Genomic DNA, 13082 nt, shown 5'->3' with positions numbered 1-13082 from the left:
ATCTATCTATCTATCTATCTATCTATCTATCTATCTATCTATCTATCTATCTATCTATCTATCTATTTCTCTATCTATCTGGTGTGAATCCCAGCATGTTTCACTGTGCAAATATGAATTTTCATGCAAGAACAGCACTACTATTATGATTTTATCATTCTCATAAATTGTTAACCAAAAAAATATATATTTTCTAATAATCCTTTACATGGATTTACTTGTTTCAGAGTATTTTGAAATACATCCAGTGCTTTACCCTTCAATACTGAGACTGAGTCTAATTAACAGCGGTTTTAAAACATTTGTACTCAGTTATTCTGCAAGAATACTGGAAGTAACCAAAGCCAGAAGAGAATGCTCTTTGCCATTAGGTCCATTTGGCAAGACTGGCACGTTGATATTGTGCAGGTCCAAGAGCACCGAAATTTTGAGACGTGATTGATCACTTAAGGCACTGCAGGGATAATTGTATTTCACTTGAGCTATGAGACACATAGCCAATACAAACGGGAAAGAAAAAACACAGAGAGCAGGCAACTACTTGCGTTCTGCCTTTCAGAAATCTTGATGCTGACAGATGCTTAAAATTTATTTGTTCTGGTGCCAAAGGACCTGACCCTCTATCTTCTAATATCAGCAGCCACTTCCTTTTTACTGGAAGTTCTACAAATATACATAAAATGAAGGGAGGGAGTCATTTCTTTTTAAGTGGCAAAGTAAAGAGCTTTTATCTCAAATAATAATAATCAATGTTATGAATTTTCTCTCTGTGCTACTTTAATTTTACAGTGCAATTATTTCTACTATCTTTTTTTTTAACACATTTATTATACTAGAAACAGATAAACAGTACTGGATCCCCTAAGGGAAGTGAAGGATTCAGCTACATGAAACTAATTACTTAAAGAACCATGGTATTACAAATTTCATGATGATCTAGCATTTGTCACTAGAACAAAATGAATGCTATTTCGTTTCGTTTGACCGCAAATGACAGTTTATTCTTCCCTTATTTTACTTACAAAAAAAATAGCCTCAGGAAATCAAAGACCCATCTGCCATTTATGAAGTAAACCACATAAACTGCTTAAGTACAGGCAATTGAGTTAAGCAACACTATTTGTTTTTGCTAGCCATATCAAATAACAAATCCATTGAGTTATGAGTGGTTCCCCACAGTCAGTATTTTATGAAAAGTAATTAAAATGTTATATATCATGGATATCTGTGGTATGAGATAAAAATTAAAAAAAAATCAAATGAGGTCAAGCAAATAACCGCAAGCAAGAAGGCATGGAAGAATTGGGTACTTTTATATGAATCACAGAACACTGTGATTAAACATTTTTCAGTGGGCAGTCTAGGCCCAGACAAATGGTCCTTTTCACACAAAGAGTGAAGCAAATATGTGTCGGGCTGAAGGAAACGTAAATTCATATTTTATGTCATTTTTAAAAAGTACTGAAATAAAATCTAACTAGGTTTTAATTTAAAAAATTAGATTTTGCAGTATAACCTTATACATTAAAGTTTTACATCTTTCATTCGTGGAACTCTTCTACTTTAAAAAAAAAAAAAACTTCTTCCAACCAGTGAAAGATGTTGCAACAAGCCCCATATAAAGCTCATGAATGGGAGGCAAAGAAGGAGGCAAGCAAAATAAAAGTGTGTTTTACGAGACCAGGACTAGCTGTTTCGAAGTAAAGGACAAACATATTAAGGGACTTTGTCCTGGAGAGACAAGCCTTAAACAAGACCTTATGCTTATTAGCATCATTCCGTAGTTAGCTTGTTAATTAAAGAATCATTCTCAGCATCCAGACCCAGCAGGATCTGGTGCTATAGAGAGCAAGTGATGCAGTCGTATTGAAGAACCAAAGGTATGTGAACCAGAGTTAATTTGAATTCTTTCACCCTTGTTCTGTTTTTTATTCATTTTTAAAAGCGGTGTAGGATTCTGAAGCTTAATGGCTTCGCCTTCCCACAGTTGGACAATAAAAAGAGGGGTGGAAACAAAGCAGAGCAGAGGTATCTCCCCTCCTACTCGATTTATCCCTTGATTCACTTAGTAACAGTGTCCTAGTGGGCAGGAACGTCAGATTGTTAATGCAGATTTAAGACACATTCAAGTGTGAAGTAAAAAGGGGGTCTCCAGTGGGGTCCCCAGGGGCCACAGGAGGTGTTTAATGGCACGCAATGACCCAAACGGCCGAGCTTGTTATGGTCTCTCCACTGGAGCTCCAGGCTTTCACAGAACCAGCATTGTTGGCACAGCGCTGCAGACACTCCACACAAAAAAACAGAGGTGACAGGGCCGTTCCCCCAGTGTGCTTCATGTACTGAATGAAATCACTATAATGAAATCAAGCAAAGGCACTCACAAATATTCAAAACTCTTTCAAATATAGCCTTTCGGATTTATGCATTTGCACTCTCATGTTTACTTTAAAGTTTACTGATAAAAGAAGGAAAGCCTCTTATCATTCTTTAAACTTATTAATTCAGTTTTCTGTTATATTTTCATTTCCTTAACTTCCATGAGGAAACTTTTTATTGTTCTAGATGAGTAACGTGAGCTTTTACACTTGCTTTCTTAAAACAGGTCAGCTTTGCTGTCATCGCCATGACATAAATGTCGGTTGGACTCATATTTATGGTTGAAGATTACTGGATGGTTACAAAAAGGTTTTATGGCATATTGAATATAATGTAAACCTTTAATGTTTGAAGAAATATTGAATTACTTTAGAAAGTAAACTAGAACATAGATGTTTTAGTATTATGATGAATGCTTGTAGCTAATGACCTTCTCGATGTATAAAATCAAAGTGTAACTTTAAATGTGGTGATTCAAAGCAAAAAATATGAAAATGTAAACCCTAATCTATTTCATCAAATGTTTGTAAAAGCTATTAACATGAGAGCAGCAGTTTAGTAGTTCATTATAAAATAATAACATCTTAAAACTACATTTGAATGAAAAAGAACGCTTTTTTGAGGGCTTGTTGGGAAAAGGGGAAAAAGCAGAACAATAACCTAGCACCTTAAACTGTGAAAGTGCATGTTAGCTGGATTTGTCCTCTTGCTGGCCTCCTGCTGGATCGGGTGTAATGTAGCAGCAGCTCCCGTTGGCTGATAGGCGGATACGTCAGCACCTCACTCCGCTTATGCCTGCTCCCGAGGATAGTGGCGGTCAGAAGAAATAAGTGATGTATCACAGATTAAGCACGAGACCGACAGAACTTCAGAAACACTGTAACAACTTCCTCTCTGCACTGCGTTAAAAGGCGGGAAAAGCAGCTCCTTTACTGGAAAACGTCACTCCGAAGTTGTCATACTGGAAACTTTGCATTCAATCGTTTGGAAGCTTTTCTATCTTTACAACATGACGGTTAAATATGTCTTTTTGACGCACCTGTTACTGCTTTGGGTCGGTTCCGATGCTGACGCGTCTGAAGCTGTTTGGAGAAGTGCGCGCGACAGCACGACAGACGCGCTCGTGGCCACAGATGCGCTCTCACAACATATGTTTAAACTGTATGAGAAGTACAACACTGAACCTAACCGACTCAAAGAGGGAAATACCGTAAGAAGTTTTAAAGCAAAGCCTGGTAAGTAACAAAAAAATAAATACATGATGCATAATGTACAAATACAAATTTGGGGGGTCTGTCAGTAATTTTCAGCTCTATTGAAGTTTGTCTTGTGCAACGCAAATGTGTTACTCCTAGGTTGTTATGGTATGAGTTTGTACTGTGTAAATATATAATATGATAGGCTAAATAATGTCACTACTATAGGCTATGTTTTGTAGATATACCGTGCAATACTGAACGGAACTGATGCTATGGTTACCACAACAGGCAATTTGTGAACTTTTGTTAATGAAACGTTTGAAAACAGTTACCTATATACATATAAGCTAGAATTAATCTATACGGACATAACTGTGCACTATGCATGATAATTGCGCATTGTCAAGAGCAGGCTTATAATTGTTGTGGCTCTTGTAGTTATTTCACATTAATATTCTCAGAGCTGTTTAAACCAGAACATTAAAAAATAGCATTTGTTACACTCTCATGAGACAATGCATCCTTTTTTTCTGCAGTCTGCTAAAGCATTTAATCAGTGCCGATTAAAAGACTGACATTGTTGCAGGTTCTAACTCTTAAGGGAACCTAAATAAACATTTCCATATGTCTGCTCTAGTAGTAACATGTCTCCTCACTTCCTTGTGCTTTCTCCAACCCCATAGACAGAACAAAAAGCCTGTTGTTTGAGCCCATATTCATAATTAATATGTAACTCAGCAGTTTCTCTCGTATCTTTGCAGAGAATGTGGAGGAGAGGGTCTCGTATTGGTTGAATCTTACTTCTCTTCAGGAGTCTGAGGTGATTCTCACATCTACGTTTCACTTCTTTTTTGACAAACGGTCACGCCAGAGGTCCTGGTTCTGCAAGCGCTTCAAGAACCCCTCTTGTCGCATCCCGAACCTACATCTGCTACCCTCTGTCCATCTTCTTTTCCGGTCTCCCTCCTTCAGCTCAGCCCCAGGATCTCTACTCGGAAACGTCACTGTAGTTCCTCACAGACGTGGGACCTGGCAGAGCAAGGATGTGTCTGTCATTATAAAGGAGGCCCGAGATAAGAATCACCTTTTGATCACCGTGGAGTTTGACTATGGAGAGCAGTATCAAAGGTATCAGGACCAGCTCCCGTCCTCCAGCCTTCCATACTTGCTGGTGTACGCTAATGACCTGGCAATTTCCGAGCCCAACAGCGTGGCTGTGAGCCTACAGAGATATGATCCTTTCATTGCAGACCAGCAGCCAACTCAGTCTCCAGACTCCTCACCTGACATACGTATGAAGCGGGAACTGGACTTGGACTTCTCTGATCCCATTGAGAACAACGAGCTCCCAGAGGTGGAGTACAACAGCTTCAAACAGCACGATATGTGGGAAAGCGCTTACTTTGCGCTCAAGCCAAAGCCCTTTAAAAAAGAACGTCGGAGGAAAGGCCAGGAGCATGTTGATGGATTCGGCAAGTCTCAGGTTCTCCGGTTTGATGAGAAAACCATGAAGAAGGCTCGGAGGAGACAGTGGAAAGAACCTCGCAGCTGTTCCAGGAGGTACCTGAAGGTGGACTTTGCAGATATCGGGTGGAACGAATGGATCTTGTCTCCCAAGTCTTTCGATGCCTTCTACTGTGCAGGAACATGTGAATTCCCCATTCCAAAGGTCAGAGAACCTCATGGCGAGGATCAGCGTATGCGAATGTGAATTGTTTAGACATGTTGAAATATTTAAAAATGACTATGGTTAAAACAGCTTTTCTAGCCAGAGGTTTTAAACAAAGAATCCCTTCAGAAAATGTTTCGGTTCCAGCACAACTAAAGCACACCGACTTTATGTGCAATTACAGTCAAATAATTGTACGCTTAATAGGGGTTTTAAGCACATTTTGGACACATTTTCTTTTGAAATGAGCCAGTCTTACAGTTCCTCTGTTCTGAATAATAGAAGGGTGTTGAAAGACATAATTCTCTCTGCTTCATTGAAGAAAGCAAAACAAAAGTTGCATATCTAAACGCTACCATACCTCATTATCCTCTCTTTTCTGCCCTTTTCAGGTGGTCCGCCCCTCCAACCATGCAACCATCCAGAGCATAGTCAAGGCCGTTGGAATAATTCCAGGTATCCCAGAGCCCTGCTGTGTCCCAGAGAAGATGAAACCCCTCAGTGTACTATTTCTGGATGAGCGCAAAAACATTGTGTTGAAGATCTACCCCAACATGTCTGTGGAGACGTGCGCTTGCAGATAGGCTCGCTGGTCACAGGAAAGAAAGACAAATGGGCATTGTTGTGGTTTTGACACCCAAATTTACCTTGAAGAGGCATATTGTCTTTAGTTTGCACTTGTTAGAAAGTGCACACATTTTTAAGGACTGCATTTCATTTTTTATAAATGCTTACAAGTGATATTTTAATTTCCTCTGTTTATCCACAAAGGATCTGTCGTAAACATTTTTCATTGTACTAGTTGAGTAACATAAGCACTTACTCTTAAAAATATTCCTTATAAATTGTCGGCTTTGCTGTCATCTCTATGACATAAATGGTTGTTGGACTCATGTTTGTAGATTACTGGATGTACGATGAGGTTTTATAGCATATTGAATATAACAAACCTTTTTTTGGCAGAACTGTTGAATTACATTGGAAAGTGAATTAGAATAAAGAATTATTTTATTATTCAGATGAATGTTGTAGTTACAGGTTAAGATAATGTCTTGGTGTTCATTAGAAATCTAAGTGTAACTTGGTATTTGGGTCATTTAAAAGTATAAATGATGAAGTACATGTGAAAAGTGTGAACCCTTTAATCTACATCAAACCATTAGTGCGACTGCAAAGCAGTCTTGTAGTAACTAATCTGAACTAATCTTTTGAAACAGAATTTAAAAGATCCCAAAAGGTGGAGTGTTGCTAATCGCTGAAGTCACTGATGGCTAGTGCTGACTCGTTTTTCCTGTGCATTTGTTTTATTTTAAGAGATGTTACACAAGGTTCCTTTTTTGTATTCTGACGCATTTGATGATCTCAATTTGGTGCCGTAAGCAAGGAGTATTTCGGCCAAATGTGTCAGTGTGTATAAACAATTGTTCATTTGGAATCAGTATATTATATTTTAGAGAATGTATTTTTGTAAATGTGTGTTTTAAATTATGAAAACTAGCCTTATAATAAGTAGAATAAAATAAATGTTAAACCACCAGCTTGTATTTTCTGCTGCATATTTCTGCATTGTATGTGTTCATATTCTTCACTTAACGAAGAGAACGAATAAAGGAATAAGAATGTCTGGACAACTAGCATTGACATCAGAAACCAGCCTGGTACATTAGTACTTTAACCGGACATCAAAGACATCTCTAACCCCCAGTTCCCACCTTCAACCCACTTCAAGAGCATCAGGTCTCAAAGTGCAGGACGTTCCAACTCTTACTTCAACAGATAATGTCACCCAGCTCAAACTAATTTGAAGTAAACCCTTTTAATCCCACTTGCCCGTGAATGAAAACGAGAGAAGCGTGTTCTCACAGAACAGAACCCAATTACTGTCTGCTGTGTCTTTCCTTTGTGCGAGTTTGAGTGTTGAATGGCTTCTCTGTGCAGTGTGTAAAAAGAGACACTTGAACTCAACATGTTTGGTTATGTAGCCTATAGACTGAAGAGATGTGAATGTGTCTGCTGCTTTTACTATTTATCACAACAAATGTAAATCCAAAAACATTAAAAAACTTATTTTATAGTAAACCAGCCTAGTTTGTTGGTTTAAACTGGTCGTCCACAAACCCCCTAAAGCCACCTGACCAGCAAACCTCGGATAGGTAAAACTGTTTTTAAGTAGCCTAGAGTTATCAACAACTGACTAATTTATTAGCATAGAAATTTGGCGGCAACCAAACTGATGAGATGATCAATGGTCTCCACAGTAATCAAAAGCTGTTTTCCTCTCTCAGGTTAGTTTTGACAGTGTTAGCATGAATGAGGTTTGTTAAACTGTAGATCACTTGGTCTCCCACAGAGACCATAAAATAACAGAAGAATGTAAGAATGTAACGCCAACATCCACTAAAGCTGCCCAGAAACACTGAGGGAAACTCTCAGGTGAATCCCCTTTAGGCAATGTTTAGTTTCCTGGGGAGCACTTTAATATTTAAATCAGTTGTATAGGACACCAGAGGCTTCGTCAAAATGTAAATACTCAACAGTTACTGAAAACCAATGTCAATATTTAGTTTTCCAAATGAGGCCTGATCAATTAATGGCAGTGATGAAAGATGCTCTTTAGAGCGAACAGAGGATTTTCTGTGTGTATGAAATGACTCTCTCTTCAAGTGATTACCGTCAGGAACAGGCCACTGGGGCTTTTAATTGCACCAATATTAGGCCAGTGTATACACATATTTTCATTCAATCTAATGTCTTCAGAAGTTTAGTATTTACTTTATTGAATGAGCAGAATGTTTATAGCTAAATACAGATGGGCGTCCTTTTGAACTTCGCAGTAAGGTCAAAACTTGTGGCGTTCTGGTGAACTTCCTCAGTGTTGAGTTTATTACCTATGATTGTATGCCTATAATTTAACGGAGACTTGCATGGGGCTTTAATTAAAAAAAAATCAATGTGAACACAACGCCATTCTCACATTACAGCTTTGGTAAAGTCATGAGGCTTCGGGGACTTAAGAATGATTAGAGAGTGCACTCTACCGGTCACTCAGTGTTAGTGCATGTGAGTGTATGCACGCCACTGTTTCAAAAACTTACAATTATTTAAATAAAATTAAAATGCAAAAATGGTCACCCGCATTATTTCTTAAAGAAAGTCAGCATTTTTAAATACAATCTGACACTTTATCTTCTAAACATACTTCTTAAAATTAATTTAAAACTACATTGACTAGACAAAACTACATTGAATTAGATTCATATCAGTGTCACTGTTCTCTAAAAGAAAGTAGTGTTTTATATTTTCCATACTTCTTCATGGCTAAAATCAGAGGCAAACACCTGGGGAATATGCTCAAAATCTTTAATGAAATACAATGACTGTACTTATCTCAAAAAAGAACAGAACAAGAAAATATTTAAATAAATACATCCTCCTTGTCGTTGTGCTGATAAAAAAAAAATGTTAAAAGAAGTAGACATCTGAAAAGAACATTGTAACAAAGATGTGGCATTCTGAAGGGATGGATATTTCAAATATAAAATCTCTTTACAAAGCAATGCTATTAGTTCATAATAGTTTTATTCAGCTGTTAGCAAACCTAAAAATGCTGGAGCATTTCATTCAACCGTTTTTCAATAGCATTTACATGTACTCATTCTGACATTTGTAAGGCACTGTTAAGTTGAAAATGACCAGGCAGTTCAACAGTATTAGTCACAACTAATGTACTAGGTATAGCTACCTCTAAAGAGAAAGATATTCATGTCTATAGCCACCTAGTGGCGATGTAGGCCTATCCTGAATTGCACTACCAAAGACCACCATTTCAAAGACTACATGAATGGTAAATGGTTGAAAGGTTCAAGTTTTTAGTCGGTCTGTAATGTATTGCTACAGAAAAATACTTCCCCTGTCCAATAGCAACCAACCCAGTTAACAGAAAATGTTCTCGGAAACATTCTGGCAACTTTTTCTCAGTTTGTTATTGCCTATACAGACAACGTTCTCAAAACATTCTGGCAAGGTTCTAAACGTTCTTCCACAGTTCCAGTAACGTTAATAGAGAGTTTACTAAGTTATCTGGTCTTTAAAGTTCTCAAAACTGGAATGTATTAGCTGGACGTTTTTCCTGGAGTGTTTTCGAAATGTTTTAGCTGGACGTTCGTCTAACTACGTGTTTTAAAATGTTCAAAGAACAATCAAAAGTAACATTAAATGTTTGCAATATGATCAAATGGAACGTTCCCTTAAGGTTCGTATAACTAACGCTTTTCAAATATTTAAAAGATTTAACGTTTCTTATATTTAGAGAACACTAAGAAATAACATTTTCATTACTCAATGGGGCCGTTAGCAAAACGGTCTTAGAACATATTTTTGTCAGCTGGGTAACTACAAGGGACCATCACAGTATAAATGCATAATTTATGGTCAATGCATCTTAATTAGGCTACTTTTATATAGGCTACCTGGTTAAAGTGCGATGGAGCTTTTCTTCTTAATTATGTGATGTCATGTGACGTGAGAGGTGGTGCCGCTCTCGAAAGTACTCGTGACAGATGGGACAGGTGAGTTTCTCCTCTCTTCTCCTCCTCACCTGAGCCTCTGCGGCGAACTCTTTCTTATGATGGGACCGCATGTGAAACACCAAATCGGAGGTCATTCGGAATGAGAGGTTACATTTGGCGCACCAGTTCTGCACTGAAACACCCAATGGTGTGAAAGTGGGGGGTAGAAGTGTGAAAGAAGATGTGGACTGCAGCTGTCCTCCTATAGATCTGGTCCAATGCTCGGGCGCGTAATAAAAGGATCCTCCTGAAGCCAGAGGAGCGGAGATCACTCCACCTGCATGAGCGCTTGTCAAGTCAGCGTGAAACAGGTGCGAAGCCAATACATTTCTGTATCCTAGTGAAGGTTTTGATTTGAAAGAGTCTGAGATATTATCCGAATCTGGTGGTGAAGAATTCAGAACTTCGGTGATGGTGCGTTTGTTGGGTTCACAAAACGCGCTCTTCTGTTCCGAGTGCGCGCTCTTGGGTACAACGAACGAGAAGGCGCTGCAGTCGGATTGCAGGCCTACTTCAGACACCTTTAGATCCCGTGATGACTGCTCTGGTGGTTTCTGAACCTCGGTAAATGCGCTGCTTTTACTTATCATTGACTCATTTGTTGATAATTTGTCTGATTCTGACAACTCCTGGAAAGGTGGACAGTCTTTGTGGATGTTGGCGATGTTGCTGTGATTAGTGATGTTGGTTTTCTCTAATAAAACCGTTTTTTTGTTCCGGGGACTTAGGGAACCCTCTTGTTTTCTTTTTCTAGGTATGCCCGAGTCTTCAGGAGAACCGCTCATTTTGTGCTCTAGATCTCTTGCAATGTTGTGAAAATCTATGATTTTGCGTTGTCGCTTGACTTCTGGTTTCTGTTCGTTGGTTGGTCGGATAATATCTACTTTGTCCTGCGCACATAAAAAACGGCAGTGGGCAAGGAAAGGATTTTCATTCTTGAAGGCCTGGCCGCATCTCGTACATGTGTAGCCTGCATATGAAGATACAGACGCTGTCAGACCTCGATGGTAATAACAATATTAGGACACTTAACATTTAAGCAACAATTCATTTACAAAAATTTCTTTATAAATTACATTTGCGTATTAAATACAAATTTTGGTAATAATGAATAAGTTGCTGTTTTATGCATCTTATGGACATTTTTTGCCAAATATTCAGGGTCTAAAGGGATCCTCTGTGTTCAGTGGTTTTCTTGTCACATGACAACAAAACGGCTCCATGCATATATTTGTTTTTGTATAAAAAAATGTATTTTTTTTCTCAAATATTAATAATTTACAAACCAAAAATGTACAGGAAAATTGCTTAACTGTTAATTAATACATATAAAATACCAAAGTACGTTTGCAAATGTTTTGAAGAAGTGCTATTCCTATTTTATTTTTATAGATATGAATATGACCTATGAATGAACATTCCATGACATTGTTAACCAATTTGAAGGTACATTCAATTAAAATTATTTCATTCACATATTACTTAAGCATTAAATAATGATTTTATTCCATTAAAAAATCATTGAAAGCAGCCCATACTCACCATCTGTCAGGGCTTTTGTCTTTATGTCTTCAAACCCCAAAAGATGTGACAACTCCTCGTCATACCAAACAAGCAGTTCTTCCCCTTGTTTCACATCTCGAATAGTCCGAAAGTGCAGCTGTCCTCCTTTCAAGTAGGCCTCAGTATTCTGGTCTTCTGCGCTCATTGCAGCCTGTACTAACCGTAGCCATGGAACTACTAATGGAGACCCTTTCATCGCCTCAGGATCTACCTGTTGATAGTGGGAGATATTTTGATATTAGAGGAAATTAAATTTTTACAGTAAAATAGTTAACAATTTATCTTTTGCAGTGTATAGTGTATTACAAATGACATGTCTGGATTATGCATGTTTCATTTACAGCACAAGACACTTTTTGTAAATCTAGTCAAATTCTGCAGTCAAAAATAAAAATGCAGTCTAAATCTAAAATCTTACTCACCCGAAACACATATGATTTATTCCATTTGTCAAAGGACTTCAATGCAATGAAGGCTATAGTGTCATAAAAGGTATTATGAAGAACACAAGGTCCAAATGATGTTCCAGCTGGTATATCCTGTGTAACTTCTACACTGGTGAAGAAGCCCGTGACATGGTGGTGGAGAAATTTGCTGTCATTAGTCCACAAGGAGCGAGGAATAATACTTTGCTCCATGTTTTATTCCTGGAAATATGAATTTAAATGATGAAAAGTTCAAAAGAATAAGACAAGTACATGTTTCCATGCTTAAATTGGATTAATGGAGCAACCTGGATTTTTAATCACCTAATGCTTTTATTATCAGTTTTTTTCTAAAACACAGGGACATAGGAAATATATTGCCATGCATGCAATTAGTTCGACTACTGAAAAATAAATAAATCGGTCTATGTATGCAAAATAGATTGGTAAATCAGAACTGTTCAGTTTTTCTTTTCTTTTACGTTTGGTTTGATGTTCTTTAGACTGTAAATAGCGTTTAAATCCGTATAGTCAGCTAGCAGGCATTTTGTATCAAATGGAATATCTCACAAAATTAGCCTATATGCAGTAAAATTGCTACTCACGTATAGCAGGTTTGGTTTGAGGATGTTCCGTAGCAGGTGCACAGTCCAAGGAGACGCGATGTGCAATTATCCACAGAGAGCACGCGATCACGACCGTCTCCTGATCCTGACAGTCTCTTGACTGTCTCTCGTGCTGCGCAGTCACGCACTTATCCACGCCGAGGACGCGGAGCTGATGCGCCTCATTTCTCCCCAAACCCCCCCCCCAGGTGGCAATTTGATTGGTGCTTCGCCAGCTTTGCATGCGTGTTAATTAGAAGCGAGGGTAATCAATGGCAGAAGTCAGAGACCGTTAGATTGTGATGAGTATAGCACAAAAGACTGTATGCTCATTCTGTATGCACATTTAAAACGAATCCTATAACCCAAAGACATTATAAGTAGAACATGTCGAATCACAATTCAACTGTTAGATTTTGTGACGATTCTCCAAACATGTAAACTTTTATGTAGCCACTTGGGTTGACTTTTAAAGAAAAAATATTTAATTTATAAAATTTCTCATTTTTAAGAGTGTTTTAGTGATTATTTGATTAGGCTATTTTATTTCAGAAAAAAGTATATCTTCAAAAATGTTTCACTTTACTCGTTATTTATAATGCTTAAGATTTGAATAACAGAATATCAAATAGAATTTACGGAATTTCGTTGAAGCCAAAATTCTCCCTCTCTCGGAA

At 37.9% G+C, this 13082-nt stretch overlaps 2 protein-coding genes across 2 annotated transcripts; one reads left to right on the top strand and one right to left on the bottom strand.

The window, feature by feature from the left end:
- The first annotated feature begins 3153 nt into the window (after window positions 1-3153).
- gdf10a (growth differentiation factor 10a) lies at window positions 3154-6734 on the top strand. The gene is made up of 3 exons (XM_016276952.1): window positions 3154-3611; window positions 4337-5244; window positions 5637-6734. The coding sequence occupies exons 1-3, from the start codon at window positions 3386-3388 to the stop codon at window positions 5826-5828; spliced, it is 1326 nt and encodes a 441-aa protein (XP_016132438.1). The 5' UTR covers window positions 3154-3385; the 3' UTR covers window positions 5829-6734.
- A 2265-nt stretch (window positions 6735-8999) lies between these two features.
- Window positions 9000-12537, bottom strand: znf488 (zinc finger protein 488). The gene is made up of 4 exons (XM_016276951.1): window positions 12406-12537; window positions 11798-12022; window positions 11355-11586; window positions 9000-10782 (listed from the first exon to the last, which is right to left on the bottom strand). The coding sequence occupies exons 2-4, from the start codon at window positions 12011-12013 to the stop codon at window positions 9743-9745; spliced, it is 1488 nt and encodes a 495-aa protein (XP_016132437.1). The 5' UTR covers window positions 12014-12022; window positions 12406-12537; the 3' UTR covers window positions 9000-9742.
- Between the last annotated feature and the right edge of the window lie 545 nt (window positions 12538-13082).

Source organism: Sinocyclocheilus grahami, unplaced genomic scaffold (assembly GCF_001515645.1).
Source record: "Sinocyclocheilus grahami isolate Dianchi unplaced genomic scaffold, SAMN03320097.WGS_v1.1 scaffold106.1, whole genome shotgun sequence".
In the NCBI taxonomy this organism is placed as follows: domain Eukaryota; kingdom Metazoa; phylum Chordata; class Actinopteri; order Cypriniformes; family Cyprinidae; genus Sinocyclocheilus; species Sinocyclocheilus grahami.
The sequence above is the reverse complement of the archived record's forward strand: the minus strand, read 5'-3'. Positions and strand labels throughout refer to the sequence as shown.